The 24,000-nt window shown below is 44.6% G+C and overlaps 2 protein-coding genes across 3 annotated transcripts in view; both read right to left on the bottom strand.

Annotated features, from left to right (window-relative positions):
* The window catches only part of LOC4804676 (mucin-5AC), a 33,662-nt gene extending 33,141 nt beyond the window's left edge, over positions 1-521 (bottom strand). The window contains exon 1 of the mRNA XM_015184623.2: positions 268-521. The gene's annotated coding sequence lies outside the window, so the exon portion shown is untranslated. The remainder of the gene's footprint in view (positions 1-267) is intronic.
* Positions 522-7,487: 6,966 nt separating this feature from the next.
* CCHa1-R (CCHamide-1 receptor) lies at positions 7,488-23,947 on the bottom strand. 2 transcript variants are annotated; one of them, XM_015184614.2, is made up of 9 exons: positions 23,366-23,947; positions 13,405-13,952; positions 10,827-11,053; positions 10,654-10,757; positions 10,375-10,587; positions 9,746-9,849; positions 9,289-9,426; positions 8,309-8,458; positions 7,488-8,229 (listed from the first exon to the last, which is right to left on the bottom strand). In XM_015184614.2, the coding sequence occupies exons 2-9, from the start codon at positions 13,755-13,757 to the stop codon at positions 8,037-8,039; spliced, it is 1,482 nt and encodes a 493-aa protein (XP_015040100.2). In that variant the 5' UTR covers positions 13,758-13,952; positions 23,366-23,947; the 3' UTR covers positions 7,488-8,036. The 2 variants fall into 2 exon arrangements, with proteins under 2 accessions (XP_015040100.2, XP_001361197.4); XM_001361160.4 differs by having other exon boundaries at positions 23,398-23,947.
* Between the last annotated feature and the right edge of the window lie 53 nt (positions 23,948-24,000).

Here is a 24,000-nt window from a genome sequence, read left to right as displayed (position 1 = left end):
AAGCCATGCAAACTTGCTTTCAAAGCAAAGTGAAATTTTCCACTCCAGAAGAGGCGTGGGGTGATCAGGGGTTGGTGGGGAGACGGAGACGCGGTCACTTTTTATGACGCCCGAAACAACAACGGTAATGCAAAATTACGCGCTTTGCATACGAAAAAACAAACGAAATTCCCGTAACAAACGAACGAACCGAACCCGACGCACTTGCTCCGATCAACGGCAGAGCGAGATAGAGAGAGAGAGAAGAGCAGAGGGAGAGGCACTTACAAATCAACGACTTGACGATACCGTCTTGGTGGCAATCGAACGACATTCACTTGGCCAAAACCAAAAAGCGACCGGCGGCAACAACCAAACTGTTTCGAATCAAACTGAAGAATGGCTTGGTTAAAGTGGAAGCCCCACCAAAAGCCAGCCAAAGCCAAAACCAAAGCCAGAGACAGCCAGAGCCACCAGAGCAAGAGCAGTTGGCTAAAACACGTTTAAGCCAAGACAAGTGCGGAGAGCGCGAGCGAGTACCAAGTACCAAGAGAGAGAGAGAGAGAGAGAGGGTAAGCGTGAGCGCGTGGCAGCTACAGCTGTCGTTTGCAGGCCAAATTTGAATTCAAACGCCGCGCTTTTTTCATCCCTTACAACACTATCTATAATCTGCTGCCGCTTAACAACATTAACTCCTGAGTCAAAGTTTGAAAGTGAACTAGTTCAAGTTTTTGTTTTGGCGCCACCTGTCTGCGGTTCATGTCTTGGCTTTGAAAGATGTAATGTAAAATGCATGTAGAATGTAGTTGCCATGTAGCAGAGTTACCTCAATTATGTTTTTCGAATTTTTAGACTTTTCTTTTTCTTAAATTAAAAGTTTTTAAAGAATAGACCCAATCTTATCGAACATTCATTTAAGAAAATGAATAATGCGTGACACCTTGTCTAGTTCTCAAAGTCCGTATTCGGTGGAGCATATGGGGGGCATGTTAAATTAGTTTAATTTCCTCTGATCCAGCCCCAAAATTGTGTGGTTCGCCCACTTTGGGCAAAGCAGATACATTTAAAAGCCAACGAGCCGAGAGATGAAGAGTGATTGACGATAGATGGTCTGCCAGGAAGGGGCAATAGGAGTGGGGCTGCGAATGGAGTTTCAGAAAAGTTGGTAATGCCTGCAGGGCGAATGCTGGGACCCTCGCTGCGTATGTGTGATATAAGCGCAACGTGTTAGCGGAAAATATGCAAATGATGCTTCAATGCGGCACTATGTAAGAGCCTCCGGCAGAAATATGCAGAAGTAGCCGCATCGTTCACCTGTAGCCCAAAGGAATGCAGTGAGTGTTATGTCCAATGGCTTGTCAGGAAAGGGCTGCTGCCTATCTAGTCCCGACTGTTATTTCTGTCCGCTACAGCTCTCGCGTTTTGCTATTTTTTAATCTACTCTACTCGTCTTTGCTGCTGCCGCCAGCTGGCACTGACAAGCCATCTTTCGCGCAATTTCACAATTGCCAAAGCCAAAGAAGTGATACAGGAATAAAAAAGAACCTGCTTATGGCATATTTGTGTCAGGTTTTTTCCAGAAAAATTCCTCTCTTCAAATGCAAGAGATATCTGTTTGTGGGTTAGTGGGGTCCTTACGCACAATCCTAATTCCATCGAAATATGGCACAGTATTTGTACTTACTTTTCTCGGATTATTATCCGTTGCTGGGGCAGGGAGATTCGTAGCCGAGGTCTGGCACTTCCGCTCAAGTGGAAAGCGCATCCTTATTGAATTAAACTCTTGTCTCTGTTGCTCTAGCTGTAGCTTTGCCTCTTCTTAGGCCGTGTTTATTTGTCTCACTGAGAAATATTTGAATTGCTTTTATATCACAACTGCCATACACAAGCCAATAAGTCAACTGATTTCCATTGTTCTCGAGATCCATGCATATTCGCAGGCCTGGACCAGGCCCCTTTAAACATGCCCATAAAACGTGATGCCGTCCGAGGCGCACATGTGTGCCAATCAAATGTCATAAGTCAAGTGTTTGAGAAACGTTTAGAGAGCCAGAAAGAATGGACAGAGCCCAAAGGAGGCCACAAGCACGTACATAGCGCACAATTCAGATAGCGATTTGTGATTATTTTGCATGAAACCGACCGGAAACGGAAACGAAAACGAAAACTTAGCCGCACTCGGCATTCAAGTACATCGATTGCGAGGAAAACTTGGATGTTGGCTTACAACTTTGTGGGATTTCTGGCTTTTCATCGTTGTTGTGTGGGGCTGTTGTGCCGCTCCCTGTGCCCCGCTGATAAATGAACGACCAATGATTTGGCAGGGGATGGTGACCCATCAAAGTTTTCCGCGTCTGTCGTCTTATTTTGGCAACAATGTCAAGCCATCTGCAGCATTTAGAGAGACACACAATCTGTAAAGTTTCGACCTCCATGACTCAATAAGTGTCCATAAAGACTGCAAGTACTCACTACCCACGGAATGTCATTGATTGTTAGTTCTACCTCCTGTAGTCTTCGATATACACCGTAGTTTTGTGGGCCAATTGAATGGATATACAATTTTGATCACTCTGAATTGGATTTATTTTTGATTTAAGCCAAATTGTGACTCTTCCCTTTAGCATTCGAGGCCCCCTCCTATGCCAATCGAGAACTTTCATCAGCTCCCAGTGATGGAATTGCTCCGCTGACTGGAGCTAATTTGATTGAAAAGGGTTTGTGCCCCATTCTTCTGCCTGTGCAAAAGCAAACAAATAAAATCAGCGAATCGGAAAAAAGATTTATTCTATCAGGGCTCCAAAAGTTTCGCCATTTGGTCGCCTTTTGCCTTTTGGGCCAACAAAGTTGCGCCAAGAAGTCTGACCAATCGGGGGATGAGAGCGAAAATTAGAATTGAAAGGGAAGTTAATTAAACGAGTGTCTGCCACTTTTGGGATTATTTCCTGTGGGTAGGGACAGATCAAAAATAATAATGCCCTCGGATAAGTCGGATAAATCAAATGAATTCGTTGTGTAATTGAAGTTAAGGCAGCCTTTAAAACATTCCCAAAATAGAAGCACAGACTCGTTTTTTATGGTGAACCGATATTTACGAGAAAGGCATCTTTGACCTTTGGCAAAAAACAAAGAAAGCTGACAAGTTCTGTGGCATCTTTATAGAAATTCCTTTGTCTGTAGGCAAATGCATAAATCGGGGCACCAGTTCGCCGAACGAATGTGACAATTCGAGCGAATGTCCTTTTTACTACATATTTGCTCAAGTGCCCGAGGGCAAGGCCGTTCCCTCATGTATCCTGTATGCGCGACGAGGATGAGTGCCTCTCAGCTGGTGATGCGGGTCCAAATTCAAATCCAAATCCAAACCCGAATCCAAACTAACACGCTCCACTTATTTCCTCGTCTCTTTATGCTCTCTCTAAAGTTTATTTATTCTTGGGGCGGTGCGCCTTTCAGCGCCTTCGGTGCGAGGGGGGGATCGGATGTGTGGATGATAATGGTGTTCTATCAACTGAACCTGGAGACTTTACATGTTTAATTGCCTAGTACCCGTCGTCTGCCTCTTGCTGGGATTATTTGGGGCCTTAATTAGATGTCACACGAGGCGTATGCTTGATGTCTCTCAACTGGCAGGTGCTCCTCCCTCAGCCCCTCACCCCTGCCGGCTTGTCTAATGGTGGTGGAGCTAGCTCATACGGTGTCGGTTATCGGAGGTTTGCCCTGGTTCCCCAGCAATTAGTTGGTAAGAAATTCGTTGCTCCCAACCCTCCTCCTCCAGCTCTCCATCCCACCATCTCTAAGCTCTGATGTTACACTCTGCCGCTGGATGGGGCTGACTCTTGTGGCTTGTGGCCTTTGCGGCCAACCGCCAGCTGTGATTGCTCCCAAAAGGGGCTTAGACTCAGAGCAAGTCGATGGAGGGGGAATGAAGATGGAGATGGAGGACCACTGCATGGCCTGCCACTAGACCATTGGCCATCAAGTTGTAAATGCTTAAAATATACTCGTGTTCGAGTAGAGGCCAGAGCCTGAGCCAGGCCAAGCGGAGAAGGTTAAGTCAGATGAGTCGACGGGGTCGAGTGGCCGATAATATACGAGTGACGATGTTCCTGCGACGGAGAAGGAGAACCTGAGAAGGAGGTTGTATATTTTAGCTAAATATAAATCAGCAGGTGGTGATTTTTGGCTACTGCTTCGCTTGCCAGAGTGATAAAATGAGCATCGTAAAATTGTGTGGCATACGTTTAGGAAATATCCAAGCTGGAGGATATCCTTGAGCTCCATTTCTGGTGTTATACAATTTCAAAGGTCAAAATGTGCTTAAGTGTTAAGTGTTATAAGGAGTCTAAAGTATAAATGCTGTCCCTGCAGCGATCGAGCATTAGCCTTGGCAGCCACAATAGTGGCTGTGTCGACACGCAATGCTTAGCATATTGGGACATCGCCTGGCCTTTATGTACGATTTTCCATTACGTACTCTGATCCAATTTAGGCATTTAAAATGCATAGCCAGCTGTCAGGGGCATCAAACCAGGAGGCGGCTCCCGTGTCCCAGACGATGCCGTCACCCACACAGTCAGGCGACAAAACGCCTACATGAGCACACAAGAAGGGAACAAGCGACCGGCTACCGTTGGAGGCCGAGCCATTTGACACCCTAGTGGACACATCCATTTCCAGTGGCAGCTACAGGGAAATCTCTACAGTAATCTCTTCAGAAGGACATGACGATATCGACTTGATTCTTGATGCTGATCTCTTGGGTCGCAAAGGATTTGACGCTCTTGGCGTTGCAAACATATGGTCAAAATCATCATACTCTTTGTGAAGGTATAAACCACACACGCACGCACAGAGATTAAAAACGTGTGAGTGCGAGGCACAAAAGTGCCCTCCGGCCTATTGAGAGCCAATTTTTATGTGCCTAATGCGTGTGTGTCTGTGTGCATGTGTGTAGATTAGTCCTACTCAAAGCAATTTACGATTAGGCCACGACTCTTTGTCACGCCGTCTCCACGAATCATTGACTCCTGCCTACAGCCTCCCCTCCGCCCTTCCTGCTGCTCACCGAGGGTAGGGGGCCTTCAGAACAACAACATTGGAATGGTGTTAAGCTGCCGTGCTTTGCACCTTGAGGACTGTGCTTACATTTGTGTCTTTGTGTGCGTCGCAAATCGTTTTATTTATTTACCACGCCAACATTTCTCCATTAAACCCACATCCCACCTCCTTCTTCCCATACGTTTTCTGTTTCTGTTTCTGCTACCCACACCCCTTCCCACAAAATATATATATTTAATGGAAGGTAAGGCTATAAGGCATCATCTGTGAAGCTCCTTCATTCTCATGCATTTGCCTGTAGGCCTACCTTCTGTTTAATATACCTTGTCTCCAGCCACTTGTCTAGGCTCTCTCCCTCTCTTCCACCGCGCATACATACATACATATGCATGCTTTATGTGGCTTTAGCTGAGCATTATTATTGTTATTGCTTTTCATGTTTGTGTTTGTCTTTGCCTGTGTTTTTCTAAGTGTTCGTGTGTTCCGCTTTTTTGGCATGGTCCTGTCCTCATTATGTTCTGCTCTCCCCCCAGCACCCAGCACCCTGTACGTGTTCGAATTTGTTTGTGTGGCTTTCCAGTGTCGCAACACTTGGCGCTACTTAAATTAGTATTAGCGGTCGTTTAACTTAATTCACTCTCTTACGGCTACTTAATTGGCTAAACAAATAAAGTAAGTATAATCGATGCGGATGAACCATTCAAGCTCGAGCAATCAAATTAAGTACAGTTTTGGATTTCGCTTTCCAAAAATGGATCGGAAAATGAGTTCTTATTTTTCTCCTCCTTCATCCTATAAACAGCCATAGCCGGCTGAGTCAGCCTGGGGCCTTTCTCCTTTCTGGTTTCTCCTAACTGTGGATAGTGCCTAAACAGCCTGCTCTTTAATCATTAATTAACTGAAGTTGCATTGCATTGCTATTTCTGCATATTAATTAACCCAAAAGTCCCATCTTTCCAACTGGCTGCCAGCCACAACCTCATGAATCACCACAACAGAGAGTCCACTCAAGCCACGCTACAGCGCTCCACTTTATTGATCAGGGCCTTGCTAATTAGACCAAAAATCAACGGTTGTTTCCCCAGAGCGCCACAAATTAAATTTCCCCCAGACAAAATATAAAAATAGAAAAATATCAGAATAACAATCTCAAGAAAACCAAAAATAAACTTGAAATTCGAGACCACAAAGAAAACGACACAAAGTAAAAGCTGAGCTGATTGTGGATGGTTTTGGAAGGACCTGTCCTGGGCCCCGCAAAAGGAGCGACAAACACTTTGGACAGTTAATAAAGCCGGGATAAGCACTCCTCGACTTGGCTTGGCTTGATGACAACTTGACGTGGTCGCTCCGTCGAGTGGCATACCCGCGTTGGTTTATTAAAAATGAGCAGCCAGAGAGGGACGAAATAAAATAACAAATATAAGGCATTTATTTATATATCTGTCGTTGGTTGCCAAGGCAAAGATAAGGCTCCCAGCGAATGGGCAACGAAAATCCTTAGCACGTAGCTGACGGATCAACGCACTCCCGACGCGCTCGACATTTTCATGGGTTAATTTAATTTCTGCATCTGTCTCGGTCGAATACATCGAATAAGGCCCATCGTGCCTCCGATTTAAGCTTATTGGGTTGATGGCCCATTACGCTTGGGACGTACGTGGCACGCCCCAAAGGAGTCCGCAGAATTCCCGGAAATTGATTCAGGAAACGGGAGTGATTTTCTGAGGTGGACCTGTAGCTATTTATAGATGTTTATAATGCTGAACTTAACGAAACTTAAAGTACGAAATGTCATAAATAAATACATAAAGTTAAAGCCATTGCTTGGCTATTTCATACTCTCTCTCTCTCTTCTGGAGTGCAATCTCCTCTGAAACCCGATTTGCAGATGACTTTTTGACATATTCGAGAACTTTTTCCCATCCCAGATCCAATCGTTTTTAAATAGAAAGGCAAACCGAGCAACGAACTTTGAAAAGAACCCAGAAATTTCTGGGGACTGTTGCGATGCGAACACTAGATTATGGCGACTCCACCTTTTCTGCTGGCGGTCAAACCAATTAATCTGCGGGCCTGTCCCTTGCAGAACCGAAAAAAGAGCCCTCCACAAGGAGTTTCCCTTTTTCCCTTTTTCTCTTTCTCTTTTTGGGTCGCGACCGTCCTGCTCTGCTCTGTCCTGCTCTGCTTTGTGTTTACTCGCATATGAATGACCAAAAGTTTTCGCTCAAGGGGTGCGGTGCGTTGCGGTGCTCCACAGCAGCTCCGCAGGATGTTCTCAGTAATTTAATTTCCCATAAATTTCCATGACTTTTTCCAGGCATAAAATCTTGTATGCCAACGCATCTCCTTTCAAGTCACCGCCGAGAGCCTTGGCTGCCTGCCACTGACAGAGGCAAATAAAACGTAAAAACATTCTCAACGCACAGTTTACATTTATTTTGCAACTATTTTCTGGCACATACAAATATATTTACACTATACATATTACTAGAATCCTAAAATGACAGACACATTTTAAAATATATGTCTCCGTAAAATAGTTTCGCTTAAAGCCAATACTTTAATGTGGGACAGACACGGTTTACGTGGGGGCTTAACCCTATGACTAGACACATAGAAACACACATCCATGCATTAACTATATGTGTTTATGTACGTCGGTGTTTTTGTGCAGGAAGTATGTACAATTCGGGGGGGTCACCAACTTTGTTTAAGTGCAAGTTTTCCCTTAAAACGTTTTGGGATCAATAAAGTTTTTTGTGGCTTGGACACCGTTTGGGAGCCCAGCGTACATATATTTTAATGTGAGTGCGCTATCAAAAATAGAACAGAATTTAAAGCAAAATTAATCTCAGCTTGAATGTGTATTTTCTAATTTTTGGTTAGCTTTTATTTGTTCCTCCGCAAGTCGGGTGATTCGTATCCTGCCCGACTTGCCTTCCTGTAAACTCCCTTAAAGACTAGTTTTTTGGGGCCAGCTTTGGGCTGCCGTTTTAATTCAATAGAGACTGCTGCTGCCTTAGGGGGGGCCTGGTCCGCTGGCCGTACTCGTTCAGTGGCAAACAATCGTAGCCCCGCGTCGCCTCATTCTGGCAAGCGGCTAGGTCTACGGCTGAAATAGGGGCGCCATTCGGGCCCTGGGGCCCATTTGGCAGCATGGCTATCGTTGTCTCCTGCAGTCGGGAGCTGTCAACGGGAAGGGCAATCAGTACTCGATTGTTGGGGGGGCGTGTGTGGGGCCAAAGGACCACTTGTATGGACTCACCTGCGGATGGTGCTCTGATAGCAGGAGTGACGCGACTGATAGCGCTTCGAAGCGGTGCTGGTCAGCGAGGTGTCCCGGTGCATGCAGAAGGTGTCGTTCGCTTGGTTCCGCTTCTTGCGGCGTCCGTTCGCGCCGCGACAAAACAGATATCTGCAGGAGATGCCCCAATGGGAATGCAATAGAATCGCCACCAAAAGGAAGGGAGTGTATTTTTTTCGTCTTCTTCTATAAAGTGTGAGTGTGTGTGTGGGTGTGCGTATAAGAAACTAAGAATTTCTGATGGCAATCTGGTCAATGGTTTGGCTTGACTGTTAACGTAATGTTGATTACATTCAAGTGCCACGACAGACAGTTACTTTTAAACGGAATTTTAAGTGGCAGTGGAAGTACTCTTTCCAATTATCGGTAGCCGATATTAAACGCTTCCATTGATAGACATCAACAGTCAAGGTTGTGCTTAGGTCATGAAAAAAAAATAAGTAGATGACTATAGAGAGCTCTTCAAAGGAAAAAGGAATGATAAATCAGTTCCCGATCAAAATCTACTATTGAACATATCCCATTGAATCCCAAGGATAACAAATCAATGGGTAAACCAACTGAAAACGAACTCATGCAGATGCAACATAAAAAACGAATGGGTTAACAAAACAAATTCAAACTCAATTCAAGTGTCTTCCCAGCTGGCATATGATTTGATTTGATATGATATGTGATGGCCATTGTGGTTGTTTCAAGTTTCGTTTGGTTCTGTGGGTTTTGGTTGGAGTTTGAGTTTGAGTAATGTTTCTGTTTGGTTTTAAGAGATACAAATTGCAGTTGGCTTACGCTTACAGTTGCGTTACTGGCTTACAGTTATCTATTGGTTTGTTATCGTAATCGTTACCGGGTGATTGGTAATCGTTTGGGCATGCTGTCATGCTGCTGGAGTTGGAGGTGGTGGTGGTGGTGGTGTTGAAGTGATGTGAATGAACAAGTACCTATTGAAATGCTTGCGAAAGGCGCCGCTCACGAAGTAGAGGGCCACCGGGTTGGCACAGCTGTTGGCGAAGGACATGCAGTAAGCGGCGATGCGCAGGACATGCCAGAACGCATTGTAATCCTCCTGGGCAGTGGGCCTGCAAGTAAATACACACACACACACGTGAGCACGAAGCGTTGACTTGTAATGGAGATATCAGTGGGGAAATTGATTTTCCACCCGCATCCACATTGTCGGTGCTAACAAGTGTCGAACAAACGGCAACAACATTACTCATCCGCAGGTCCCAGCCACACACACGGACGCGTCCCCCTGTGCCCCGGGGGCTGGGGAGGCTGGGGGCAGGCTCCTCTTTATCCGCATGACAAATTGACTCTTCCATCCATGCATGAATGAGCAGCTCCCCAGCCGCTCCGCATAAATCCCTTTCACAGTTCATAAAAGCACTCACTCACCAGTAGTAGAACCAGAGGAAGAAGACGTGGTACGGCAGAAAGCAAATGCCAAAGATGACAACGAATGCCAGCACAGTCACAGCGACTTTGCGACGCGCTCGAACCTGCAACAAGACCAAATGGATAAACGCTGTTATCTTCTGTTAAACGTAAAGCAGTCGAGATCCCTTAATGTGTATGTGGTCTACGAATCCGTAATCTATTTATCTATGGCCCTCGTACCCGTGCCTCGTCAAAGAGAGAGTCTTAAGGGGGGGATGGCGATATCAAAACTCCTCAGAATAGTGCAGAATGTGGGTATCTTTCGCATTCATTGCTGTCACCCGAAAGTGTGCTGAAAACGTATTATATATGTACCTCCATTTCATGTAATTTATTAACTATGCTCTGCGTAAGTTCGTATAAATATTTAATTCCACTCAAGTGGAGTAAGTGGAAAAGTTTTTTGCCAATTTTGTTGTCGGTAAAAAAGTAGTTGGAAAAAGTTTTCTTCAGTTTATTCACTCTTATGAAGTTACGTATATCATTATTTATTTGAGATTACTGATGTATATCACTTTATGGAATTCTTTCTAGAGAAATTGAAGGGTTTCCACTGTCTCAAGGATTGGAAGGGAACAAATACTCACTTGTCTGACAGCTCCTTGCATCTCGCCAGGAACACTCGCCGTGTACATCAGGTGCAGGGCAATCAGCACATAGAAAACCGCTATTATCACCAATGGGATGGCATAGTAGACCAGGAAGTGCAACAGGACCATTGTCTTGGCGTAGTTAGCGCCCCAAGCATCCGGGTAGGGATAACAGATGACAATCGACTTCTCCTGGTTGATGCCAAGATACTGCAAGAGTGGCAAGAGTGAAATTAGTTTAACGACTAATTTTCGGATTATTAGGGCAAAACGTGCCTTGAGATTGCTTCCGATGAGGGCTGGGAGACCGCAGATGATGGCCAACAGCCAAATGGAAACCGCTATGGCCAAGGTCATGCGCGTGGCCCGGCGACCGCCTCCTGAAAGGAGACGTAAAAGTGTTGTAGCTACTCGTTCTACATTGGGGAATTCTTCTTCATATATCTTACCATGAGCATGAAACTTTCGCAATGGATCGACAATGGCAAAGTACCGATCGCCCGAGAGGGCTGTCAGTGTGAACACCGACACCCCAATCGATACATCCTTCATGAACTCCGACAGACTGCACAAGAAGCTGCCATAAGGCCAGTACTCCACGGTGTAGATGGTGGATGCCAGTGGCACGGTGGTGATGATGACCAACAGATCCGCCAGGGCCAGCGAAAGTATATAGCTGGAAGAGACAATTTATGTGTGTTTGAAATTTAAAGTCAAGTCAAGGCGGCCCCCCAATAGATTTATGTTTTACTTCTTGAGATAAGCAGGCTGACTTTGCAATGGGCTTTTGGCTGAATTTTAGGGGTTAGGGATTCCAGCACGAGCACGTGCTCCTTCAAGTGTGATAAAAATTCTGCGCATCGTTGATTTATGGGGGCCAAGTATTAGGCAAATTTTTGCGAGACAGTTGTCGCTGACTTGGGGCAAGTACAATGACCGATTAAATTGATTTATAAGCCTAAAGCTTTATTAAGTCTAGAACAGAGCTGTTCCAAAATGAGTTTCCCTCTCCCTCTCTCTTAGAATGGGAATGGACTGCTTGAGGAAGCAGTGGAAAATGGTGCCATATGCCTACACACTCTTTTACAGCAGAGACAGGGAGAGAAGGAGTAAGAGAGGCTTGAGAGTTAAGCGCAGTTATCTTTTGGCAAGGATTTTTGCATTCTCACTATCCCCCCACAAAGGGCACGGCACACTTAAGCTCGTCTCTTACAGTGGCAGCAAATAAATTGCGCATAGTGGCAATTCGGTCCGTGATCTCATATAGTAATTTCGCTTTTATCCAACCTCTCCGCCAACCATAAATAAGCTGCATGTGGCACTTTGTTAGCCACGTTCTGCTGCCGGAAATGCAACACCAAATTACTTTTCTGTGGCTCCGAGCTCTAAAGCCGATAACGGTCTGCTTCGGCCCTCGGGTTGGTTCGGTAGGGTCTGGCTTGACTACGAAATGCAATTTCAGCGTAATTTGATCAGTTGACATTTCCCTCAGCTTTTGGCTGCACAGAAGAGTGCCAGCCAGTAAGTTTTAAGTGCCCAGGACATGTGTGCATGGGGCTTGACTTATTTCAAATAGGGTTTTCCCATCATTTCATTGCTTCCTCCAACGTTGCTTAGTTTGTTGTCTACATTCCCCCCCGCTCGTCTGTCTCGAATGTGGACAAGTTAATTCGAGTGAAGTGTGGTGTGTGCGCTTGAGTAACGGTTCCATGCAAAGCGGCGGCTCTCTTGAAGACACAGTGCCTGCCACAGCTGCCGCTGTTCTAAGTGGTAAATAGAGAGTGAATTTCCAGTCTATTCCTCATCAAAATGGTGCAAATGTAAAGCTAATGAAAATTGTTCTACCCAAAAAAATAATTGCCACTGTGCGTTAACCGTTACTTTGCTATTTTGCATAATCCCTTTGCCTGCTCTTTCGTACAGTCTCAGCAGCTCTCACCGCCACTGGGCCCTTTTTTTCTCACCAAGCTGAGCGAAGTCACAGTTACTTCATTTGCTCTTAAAGACAACTCCCTCTCACTCTTTATAGCCTACACTGCCCTCCACCGCATAGTGTCCAGCAGCGCCTCTGATACATGCTACTACACACGACCAAACTGAGCGACACGACTGTTCTTAAACAGTTACTTACATATCTTCGTTTGCCCTTTAAGACTCTCTCGCCTTCCCTCTCTCTCCAACACTCGCTTACAGCCTCCACCACATACATACATAGTCTCCAGCTGCCACTTACAGTGGCCTCCCCCAAAGCAAGGCGACATAAGGTTATCGTCTGAAAATCATATTTGTCTCCGAGGGCATGGCTTGGCACAATAACTTGATTTATGACACACAATTTATGCAGTACAAAAAACCGCCCGCCCACACACACACACGCACACATTACAGACATGACTAATTAGTTGGCTCTAAGGAGGGGGGGTACAAAATACGAGTGTCGTGTCCCATTTTGTTTCTCTGTGCAAATGCTTCAACAGCTGCCAATCGATTCATGTGCGTAGGGGAGTTTTAAGTAAATTCTGGGAGGAGGACGTAACAGCATTACCATTATCATCACACTGCCGGTCCTTCCAGCCCAGCCCAGCCCAGGCCCAGCCGAGCACTTAATTAACTGATGGGTAGCCACGTTGCGGTTGGCGTATGTGGCCCCAAAGGGGGTGGTGGATAACTTTCAGGGAAACTCGTGACATTCGCCTCTTGCATGCATAATTTGGCGCACACTTTGGTCCATTGCGCATACTTTATACAATTAAATTCAATTTAAGTTTGCCATAAATCAAAAACTCATTTTCCAACAAGCCCACAAAGACGAAAGTGGACTCGTTGATATCCTGTAATCACACCAAGATTGAATTTAAACGTATGCGAATATCTCTTTACCATCTCTGGTACGTTAAGGTGTCTAGTCAATGAAGATACCCTGCAAATCGGAGAATAATTGGTATCTTTTTGCTTCCACTTTTACTCGCATGTTCGCTTAAACCTCCATTTGCAGGGTGGGGATACTTTTGCTATGCCTGAACTCACGTGTTTGGAACATTCCGCATCTGCCGCACGCTCAGGAAGACCACAATCAGTGTCCCATTGCCCAGGACGCCGACCACAAAGATCAGGGCAAAGAGGATGGGCACAATGTAGGTCTCCGGCCGCCTGCCGTAGGGCACATAGGGGGTCTCGGTCACCGGCACGCTTCCATTGTCAAGGCCCTCGATGAGGGGCGGCATCCCAGTGGCCGTTGCCACCGCCAGCTCCCAGAGAGCCTGCGTGACGTTCAGTCCCGACCCCGCGTCAATGTCAAGAGTCTTATGCTGGTCCGTGTTCATGCCCGAGTCCATCTCGATGGCGATGCTGCTAATGACGTTGACCAGGTTGGCTATCATCGGGGAATCCGTATATCCTCCTGCTATACTGCTGACTCCGTACGATTCTGCTCCGTTCAATGCTGTTTCTCGTTCGACGGAAAAACCGGATTTGTTTAAGCATAAAAGATTAATTTATTTCCTCGCATGGCCTGCTGCTCGTTGCTTGTTTCTGCATTTTGCACAGATCTCTGCACTCGATGCGATGCTGTCCTTCTGCAAACAGAATAAAACAAACCAAAATTTGTACCATAGAATCATTCAATTGGATTTTGTTGCTGAAATACGTGAAAATGCAATTATATGGCATTCGATTCTTATGGTTTTCAGAGGCATTCTCTCGATTATTGTTTAAATATTGTGAGTATTTTTCAAGCGATTAAACACAGTTTGTTATCTGTTCTGAGAGTGTTTTAACTTAAACCAAACACTAAAATTTTGTTTTAAAATGCACTCTTACTAATCTCTTTGGGCATAAATAAACGCTCGGCTCCTTCCCTTGGCTCCCCTGGCATCCTAATTCGGCATTCTCTTTTGGGGCAAAAATTCAGAGCATTCGCGTGTAAGCTTACATCTTCAATTAAAGCCAAGAGCAAACCTCAGAAGCATCAGAACCTCTGGGTTGGAGTGGCAAAGGGCTTTAAGCTTTAAGTTACAGATTTATGGACTAGATGCCACTCCAAGGAATGCACATCGTGTCATTACATTCCCAGCCATTAACCACACACAGATACAGCCCATATACAGTGACTCATAAAACGTAACTGACGCCCCAGAAAACTTCAATGGCTCCACCAGACGCGGGACCCACGACCCGGCCACAAGATCCAGCGAGAAAGGAAAGTCTGTGTAATTGAAATCTCTACCCTTTCTTTTGGCCGACTGTCCTGTCATTTCTTAGCACTAAAAATATGAATGGTCTGCCATTTGCTCCGCCCAGGAAGGCAGCCTCTCTCTTTTTTCTTCCATTGTCCAATCCGGCATAGAGCCGTCTGCCATTGAAGGTGTTATGGAAGACCATAAACACAGATCTCTTTGAAAACAGAACCGTATGACTGTATTAACACAGTTTTGCATAGACCCGAAGCAGCCACCAAGTGGCGTGGCACAGTCTCTCAGATATGCCAAATCTCTCATTGTTGGATACCCCGAGAGGTGCAAGTGCGTGAGAAAAGTGTGTCCTTTTGTGGCAGTTCCAGGTAGTGTTAGTTTTGACTGGGAGCTACTGATGTTGTTGAACTATTCCATTTATTTTCAATTACATTTAATCTTTCCGTCGGGCAACCACTTCAAATGAAACTTGAAATTACACTTGGATCCTTTTGCACAGCTAATTGGAAGACTTCTGTCCTAGTCGATTCGAGGATGAGATAAGGAAACTTGCCACAACTTAATCTTGAGGTGAGCAAGCGATGGCAAAGTTTTCAGTTGGCACTATGATCTCCTCCCATAAGTTCTGCCAGCCATTTGTGTGAATGGTGTTCTACGTGTATACAGCCTGCTGATAAAAATTGATTTTTAATGAATTTATTACAGCAATTAGCTTGTGACTAATTGGATAGCACATAAAAAGACCCTGCTAGTGTGTCGCATCATTTTTAATGGTAAATAATATTTTATCGAGCCGTCATGAATGCTCTTGGACCCTTGGATGTCTTGTATGGACTCTCGATCCGGTAAACCCCATCCCATCCCATCCCGAGAGCAGAGAGCACTATAGTAGTATTAATCCTTTCATTTTCAAATCAATTATTTGTATGGCTTTCTGTACAATTTCTGTAGGTTTGTTCTTCGACGGATTCACAATATTGCTGTGGCAATATGCAATCAGGTTCATTGTGTTGACCTTCTCTGTCTGCCAATTACGAATATTACGACGCGACTGTTGTAATGACTTAAATGGCCAAAATGTAAATGAAGTTTCAGAACAAAGGCGAATTAATTAAGTGATTCCAAGTGCTGGGCCGGCAGAAGAAGACCTGCCTGATATTTCCTGGCATTTCCAAGTTTCAAACCCGAAACGGGCTAAAATGTCAACAACTTTCGCACTGTTTGCAAACTGTTCAGTTTGCCCCTTGGCCCGTAGCTAAAAGGTTAACAGGAGAAGAGGAGCAGTGCAGGAGTAGTGCGTAGTGTGGGAGAAGGTAGGGTAGCGTCGTCTGTTCTGATACACTTGTTGTACAATTAGCTAATTGAAATTTTGACATTGTTGGGACCTTGTGATTAATTATTCCGTTTTAAGTCCATCGAATATGAGTTGTGTCTGCGGGGGGCATGGGGCATGGGGCATCGTAAATACAATGAATAAATTCGTAATTCTAACGAAAATTGAGCTATTTTCGGTCTGTCTGCCATTAGGCTGACAAATAAACCTGTTAGCCCATATCAATAACTGGCTTACAACTGGCGTTTCCCCCACCAAAAAGGAACCAAACGAAGCGGCAAAAGAGACAAACTGTTGTGATTTATGACAGAGGAGATGGCCTGCAGAGGTCCGCTTATCTGGTGACCATCTGGATGTCAAATGCGTATCTATGGACTTCCAAAGAGTGTGCTCTCCCGCTCGACCCCTTGGATACCCTCTACAGATGGTAATGGAGGGGGTACAGACAACAAACATCAAACAGAATTAACAATATTAAGAATATAGATAGATTCTACACTTTAAACTAGAGAAAAAAAGTTGAAATTTGAATACTTCCCAGATATATCCCTATTTTGCACTCCAGGATACCTCCTGGTCTGTACTCAATCGTTAGTGGTGATGTTTGTATGGGAGTATGAGAGTCCATACATTTGATAAATCAATGCAATTTATCAGTAGTTCAGGACACAAAGCCACTTAAAACCCCCTGCCCCCCAGCTCCGTCCAGGGGCAGCACTTTTATCTTAACTTTCGGCAAACAGTAGCCCCACACACGCTTCGGGCAGAAAAAAGAGATCACCACCAGAAGAGAGGAGAGCAGAAATCTTATCTATCAGTCGCTTGGGACTTAGTGCGTCTCAAAATAAATGCAGTTAAGTCGCCTGCAAATGTTCGGGGGATTGTCGTGGGTGGCATCCGAAGGAATGTATATTTTTTGGAATAAATAACGCGGATTCCAGCGCAGAACGGGTGGATAGGTAGGTCGTGCCCTTTGCCATTTCCCCCCGTATGGGTGGTGTGTGTTTTTCCTGAAATATGCGTTGCCTACACAACACAACAGAACAGCAATACCAAAATACCAGGGGGGGACAGGCTTTGGCAAAAGATTTGCGAGGGCCATTTGTTTTGCGGCATGTAATTGAATACGCGGCGTTTGCGCACGGTTGTATGCTACAAAATAATGGGTTTTGTTTGTTTTTTTATTTATTCACTCAAAAATAATGAAAGAACAATACAAATACAATTATCATTTTTCAGGAAAAAAACATTGAAAAATTGCCAAAGCTTTTACGGAATTTACAGGCATTCGCTTGTCGTTTCAATAATCCAATGAATATGAATACATGTTTCCTTTCATTAGGCGCTTTAAATGTTCAAAGCAAATCCAATCCTCCGTTTAACGATGCCAGACACCACCCTGTGGATGGGATATCCCCAAGCACTAGGATGTTCGGGCATACGGCAACCACTAAAGAGAGGAGAGGAGAGGAGCGGGTCATAAAAAATCAAATTTAAGCTCCGCTCAAGCCATTAAAATACATTGTCATAGTTATATTTAATTTTATCCGTTTAACATCGCCTCGGCATTCCTCTTCTTTTTTTCAGTTTATTTTCGTGTTTTTTCCTTCCTGCAAATCGCTTTGCCTGTTCGCACTTAATGTTGGGGGGGAGGGGAGCAGGCCTAGAGGAAGATTTTTAAGAGGAACAAGGACCAACAATTTTGATTGTCATTATCTAGATAAATTATCGCCCCAAGGCATTGTTTTTATGAAATTCCATCGGCTTTGGGCCCGAAATCGATTGTCACAGCAAATTGCTTTGAACCTATCATTAGAGCAGTGTCCGGACTCCAAACACAAGGAATGCCAAACCATTTTGGGGCAGGGATAAACACTCGATGGGGAAAATGGTCCGACCCTGCTCAATCAATGCGGCAAAAACTTTAAATTGCATATCGCTGTACCCGCATAGGCGTTGCCTTTAATAACCATGCAGGAACATTGTACGAACATTAGTCCTGTCTGGTACAATTAGATGGTGTTCTGGCCCCTCGTTGAGGCCCAATTATAGTGCATTAGTGTGTCGCAATGGAAAGTTAGTTTACAACAAAGCACAGCCATTGTAACTGTCGGAAAACCTTCCGGCACACATACTCGTATATACATAGATACACATAACTAGGAGTGCGAACAGACCAATTTTCGCTTGGCATATCACATTATTTTCCATCACGCAACAGTTGCCAGAAAATAAAGCAAATCGCTTCCATGATTTAACCAAAAAAAGTTTTGCACCGCATTTTTGTTGTAGCAAAAATGATGAAATAAAATAGTTTGGCTTGGTATTTTTAATATGTATTTCAGCAGCATTATTGTATGTTTTTCATTTCTGTATTTTTATCACGTTGCATGGAAATTCTGCTCTCTTTTCTGGCGCTTTAATGAAATCATTTTGAACGTCAGAGACTTCATTATTGCATTTCACTTTATTTTCCTTCATCCGTTTTCATTTTGAGCTCCATAACCTGCTGCAATTTTCAGGAACTATATAATTGTACGCTAAAAAGTGCCAATTTTTCCTCTCGTTTCAAATGTTCTTCTTTGTTTTCCGGGAGAAAGTCCTTTGGTCATATAAATAATGTCGGGGACGACACTTGAGTAATGGCCCTCGACTGGACAAAAGCGATTCGATTGCTGTTGCGGGTGACAATTTGAAAGCAAAATGGAATTGAAAATGGTTGTGTGGCTCTTGAGACAGAGGAAAACATACACTAACTGTTGCCACAGAAGATTTAGGGATCAATCGATCGCCTGGCAGCTCCCTGAAATGCTGATTTTGATCTCTCCCAAGTCGGGGATAATTTCCCTGGAGGTAACAGAGGCAGGTAGTAGTACTACCTACTCTTCCTGTTAGCAAATGTACCCCAAAATCCTGCCAAGGATTTCCTTCACACGTTTTTCTTTCAATTTTTCACATGCTGGCAATTTCGGTTTTCCTCTGCCACTTTGAGGCTCATCAATTTAAATTTAATTTTATGCCGCGCTTTTTTTATTTTGCAGCTTGCTTCTTCCTGTCTTCTTCCCCTGTCTGTTTGCCAAGATGAAGCAGAACAGAACATAAATGCCAGCAATTTGCATAATTCAGCATTCGCCTCAAAGCTCTTAATTTCATCTGTGCCCCCCTCTCCTCTCCTCTCCACGCCTCTGGATTTTGGCCATCTATGGGTGTTTGTTGACACATTTCTCGGATCAGCATCAGTCGGGTCGGCCGTCGAGCGGCTTCATCAGTCAGGCAACAGTTTGCGTCCCTGCCCCTGCCCCTGCGGAAGTGGAACTGCCATCGCCGACGCCTCGACACATAAATTTGTTAGATGGCCGCACTTCTGGCCCACATCCCATTCCAGAGGCCTGTGGACATCAGCACATATATCATTTTCATTTTGTAATTTGTCTAACCCCTCCCCCGCCGCCGCCGCCGCCGCCGCCAGCTTCGTCACGGGCCATTTTGAGCTGAATGGCCCCCAGTTAATTGGTTGGGTGCTTTCCTCGGCTCCTGCTCTTGCCTCTGCTCCTGGTCCTGGTGCTGGTGCTGGTATCGAGTACGACGGTGGGGATCGGGATGGGGGTGGGGGTGGTGGGTGTCGACTTGTATTAAATTACATGACAGCTGACATGAGGTGCTAACGGTGCGGAGAGGATGCTCCCCGGCGAGCTCATTAAATGCCTGAAAAGTGTGGGAAGGAAGAAAGATTGTCGTTTATCAATTAAGCGGGGGAATTCCTGTAGGAATCTTCTCTGATTCAGGTGCAACCGTTAGTCCTGGTGGATGCTATTGAAGAAATACAACTTAATGGAATGGATTTCATAGGCAATGGCTCGCATTTCGAATTATGAGCTTCCATCATAAATTAAAGGATTACTTGAAGCTTTGGGAGATTATGTCTTCAAACTTTTGCGTGAATCCAATTTGGTAGAAACCCCAAACGATAAATTAGTTCGCGCTGAGAGCCAAGTCAAGTGCCAACACTCCTCCTCCCATTAGAAGGCGAATAGTCGTTCGCCTGGCATTCCAATTAATTCCGAGGGCGGAGCGCTTATCAAAAGCGTTTTGCCAAAGGCCAAAGTACAATATTCGCAACGTCTAGTTCACTTACGGGTTAGTTAATTAATGAGATGGAATCCGCAGAAAAACTAGCGCACCAGAACGATGGTAATTCATAACCGAAGGACAACAACAGCGGGAAGGCTGCCCCCTTTAAAAATTTAAGCTTTTGCGCAGGACCAACCCTGCGGTTTCGTGTTACGCACAATCTAATAAGGCTAATTGCTCACTGGCCCAAATCATTGTAAACTGCGAGGAGGGGAAGGACATCCAGTCTACCAACTGCAGCCTTCGTATCTGCCGCATCATCGATGTGTTTTCTGCAGACGTCATCTGCCGCAGGGCAAAACAATACTTTTAATCCCCGCACTGGCACGTGCTCCTCCGTCCACAAATCGTTCACACACAAAAGGTTTCGATATCAATCTCCATGAAAGCAAAGAAAGGAATCTGAAAGTTGAAGATGAAGATGAAGGAGCGGAGACCCACTCTGGTACTTTTTTATTTGCACTTTCATTTTGCAAGGATATCATTTTAAATTGGAAATCAAATAAAATAATATTCTTGTGATGGCAGATTGATCGATAATGGCTCTATTTTATCTTTAAAAGACACCCAAATCCAGGTATTTAGAAACACAAATGGAAATGGCTCTAGAAGCTGTTTAAGAAAATTTATTATCGTACTATACACCTGCTGTACCTTCTTTGTACTTCACGAATGAGAAATATAAATGAATATTACTTTTGAACTTTCCCAATTAAATCATTTGCCATTTGCAGAAACAAAGCAAGATTGCTTCCGCTGCTGATTTAAATCAAAGTTGGACAACAATGGCCTGGCCAGCAATCTTCTCGCCGTCGCTCAGAAAGCCAACAAAGTCGGAAAAGTGCCAAAGTACGAACCGAGTGAAAGACAAAGGAACAGCCCAGACCAGAGACTCTTGACAAGTTTCGCCTCATTACTTGGGTGTTTTGTGGTGATTGGTTCTCTCCCACCATCGCCATCCCAAAGACCAAAATCAAGTCGAATAAGTCCCGGCCAGTTGGGGGGATGGGTACGGGTCCTTTCACAAATGAATTCCACACTTGAAGTGTCAGGCAAACAGAATTATTTGACGACGTGTTTTGTTTGGTTAAATGAAACTCTCACACGAACATCCTGTCCAACAACTTTCCGAAACTAAAACAGAGAAAAACAGAGAAAAATGATAGTAGAATGCGAGGACAGAACAGGTCTCTTACATTTCAATTAAAGTTTCAGTTTCCACTACGGCCCTGGGCCCTTGTGCCCTCTTCCCTTGCGACTAACACCTGAAAACAGTTCATTTTTTCCTCCTAATTAGCCGCCCTTGTTGGTTGCTAGACTTTCAGTGCCGACTGTGCCACTAAATGCCGCCATCGCTGTGTGCAGCAGACAGAACACGCGCGTCGCTCGTACAGCGAGACCCCACGAATGTGGATTATAAAAATTTATGACTCATTGAAATTAAACGACTGTCATTCGTATATATTAGCGTGGCCAAATTAGTTTGTCTTAGCAGATGTAATGCGGCCCACAGAGATAGAGAGATATAGTAGTGCGAGGAGGCAGCGCTATAACAGGCTCCAGATCGGGTTCGTATTTTATGCATAAACTACACCAAAGGAGGAGCCCCAAAGATGCATATCAAATTATTCTGTGAGGGCGAGAGGCATGTGGCCAAACATAAATCAGGGGCAACCTAAATACATAAATATCGTGCAAAAACATATTTATAGGGGTGAACTTTTTCATGGCACTGAATCCACACTCAAAGGTAGCCAGAAAGGCGGTTGGGTTGGTCCTTATCTCTGCGAGGATTTGTTCACTCGAACAACCCAAATGTTTGTCCATTTGGGCCACCTTTCGATAAACGTATTCCTGCTTTCCGGCATTACCGTTACCATTACCATTACCATTAAACTATACCATATAAACTTTGTCTTTAATTGAGCTTTTCGCTGGTAGGCGCCAAAGCAATTGCAGGAATTTATTGATGAGATTTTACGATTTTCATTTGCTTTTACAAAATTTGCCAAGCAAAATGTTGGCAGGGTAAATCTATCAGTTATTGTAGGCATCTCAAAACATAACAAAATCCACGAAATAGGGAGCTATGTATATGGGTGTGATGGGATGGGTACGATTTGATCAATTTGCATGGTCTTCAGGCTATTTGTTTATATTCGTTAGATTGTTTTGCTGTCGCGTCCGTTAATTGTAAACAAATTGAAGCTCGACGGACTAGATGGACTAGATCGTGTCATGAAGCACGCCCTCGTTTATATTACGCTGGAGAATGGGACTCCGTAGTCTTCGTGTGGGTGGGTGTTGGACGGTGGTAGGTGGAAGGGACAACAATTGGGCAATGAAGCGCCATAAACCATTGGGATTCCACCCTGATCTCGTAGCTTTTGTTAATGGTCATTGCCTGTCTGGCCTGTGCCCCTGAGCCCGTGCTGCCAAAGGCTAATAAATGGCACGCGCCATGCCGTCCCTGCACTTGCGCTTGCACTTGCATTTTAGTGTCCCATTTTCCATACTATACTATTCCACCCCTTGGCATCTCGTAGACCGTTCCCACCATGCCATATTTCTCTTATTTCTGTGCATTTTCAAGTGGCCAGGAGATTGTGTTGTTTCGGTTTTCCCTTTTTCTTTTCATTAACTTGGGAGCTTTCCTCTGGGGTTGGCTTGTGGTCTGGCTTGCAGCATGAAAAGGGTGTTCCCGAGACCCAAAATAAAACACAAACACAAGATTCTGGCTTCCGACACTTTGGCTCGACTGAAACGTTAATGGCCTTGGGTCTTAAATGGGGATAAAAAGTAGTTTCCACTGAAATGTTCATGTCATATGGAAGGATTCCGAGTGTACTTCTTCATATGGAAACGATGCGATCCAATCAATAAGAAAAATGGCACTAAGATGCAAATTTCTTTAGCTAGTTTTTACAATTGCCAGTCAACGATTTATAGACCCAGATCCGAAAAAAAAACGAAAGGCGGAAACGGAATAAACACAAGCCGAAGTGGACCGGAAAGAGAAACAGAACCGCCAGACACGGAGGTCCGTTCCTGTCGATTGCTATGCGAATGCATATATCCGTTTTTCCGTACGGACGACTGCAGTTTAGGTGCAGTTGATTGTTTCATGCCTTCTCCCCTCAGTTTCCTGTTTCAGTATCGAGGCCCGACCCGCACTATTTGTATTCACGATTCAAATGTCGGTAAGTGCAAGTGAATTTATTGCACGGACATAACATCCATTTCCCGGATAATAGAACTGGAATGTCAGCAACCAGAGGCGAGACAAGTGATGCCACCGATCGATTTATAATTTAACCATTTGCGACACACTTACCTCTATTTGCAATTATGGTTTATTATGCTTACATCTGCGGAAAAGTGTTTTCCGTGTTTAAAACAGACACACGCGCGAACATCGGCATCACTCCCTACCCCACTGGCACTCTCAGACAGGATACGGAAGAGCGTAATGTTAAGTGGGAAACACGAACACGCTCAGCACTTTGGCCAAATTTTGTTTACAACACCACACACGAGCGGACAAACACGGGGGAAGAGTTCAACAAAATTTATTGAATTCTTTTTGGCACTTGAATCGAATCAACCGGATATTGGCCTCAACGCCTGAATATCGCAAACACTCATTTGAATTAAGTATATTATCCGGACGTTGGCTTCGCTGGATTTAAACTGTCCGAGCAGGAGGGAACGCATGCGACTTGTTGGCGCGCGCGAAAGCGTTTGGCGGCCAAAAAACTTACGCGCATACCAAATGATCCGTGGATTGAATGGGCGCCAAATTGACGGTGGGGTTTGGGGAACTGGAACTTGTTTGGTTCTGAAATGCCGGTAGTACAAAAGACGCATGCGCTGCAACATGCTGCCGGCTATAATGTTGCCACAGTTAGGCACCCCCCCACCAGTTTGAAATTTGGTTTTAAATACTTTTACAAATAAAAAAACAACTTT

The sequence above is a fragment of the Drosophila pseudoobscura genome, chromosome 3 (genome assembly GCF_009870125.1).
Source record: "Drosophila pseudoobscura strain MV-25-SWS-2005 chromosome 3, UCI_Dpse_MV25, whole genome shotgun sequence".
Classification (NCBI taxonomy): domain Eukaryota; kingdom Metazoa; phylum Arthropoda; class Insecta; order Diptera; family Drosophilidae; genus Drosophila; species Drosophila pseudoobscura.
Note: the sequence above shows the minus strand (reverse complement) of the source record. Positions and strands in the feature narration are given on the sequence as shown.

Coding starts and splice junctions, on each gene's coding strand:
- CCHa1-R (XM_015184614.2), bottom strand. CDS start 13,757: ATGATAGCCAACCTGGTCAACGTCATTAGCAGCATCGCCATCGAGATG. Junction 10,588..10,653: donor TCATCGGAAGCAATCTCAAG/GCACGTTTTGCC, acceptor CCACTCTTGCAG/TATCTTGGCATCAACCAGGA. Junction 9,427..9,745: donor TTCCTCTGGTTCTACTACTG/GTGAGTGAGTGC, acceptor ATTTACTTGCAG/GCCCACTGCCCAGGAGGATT.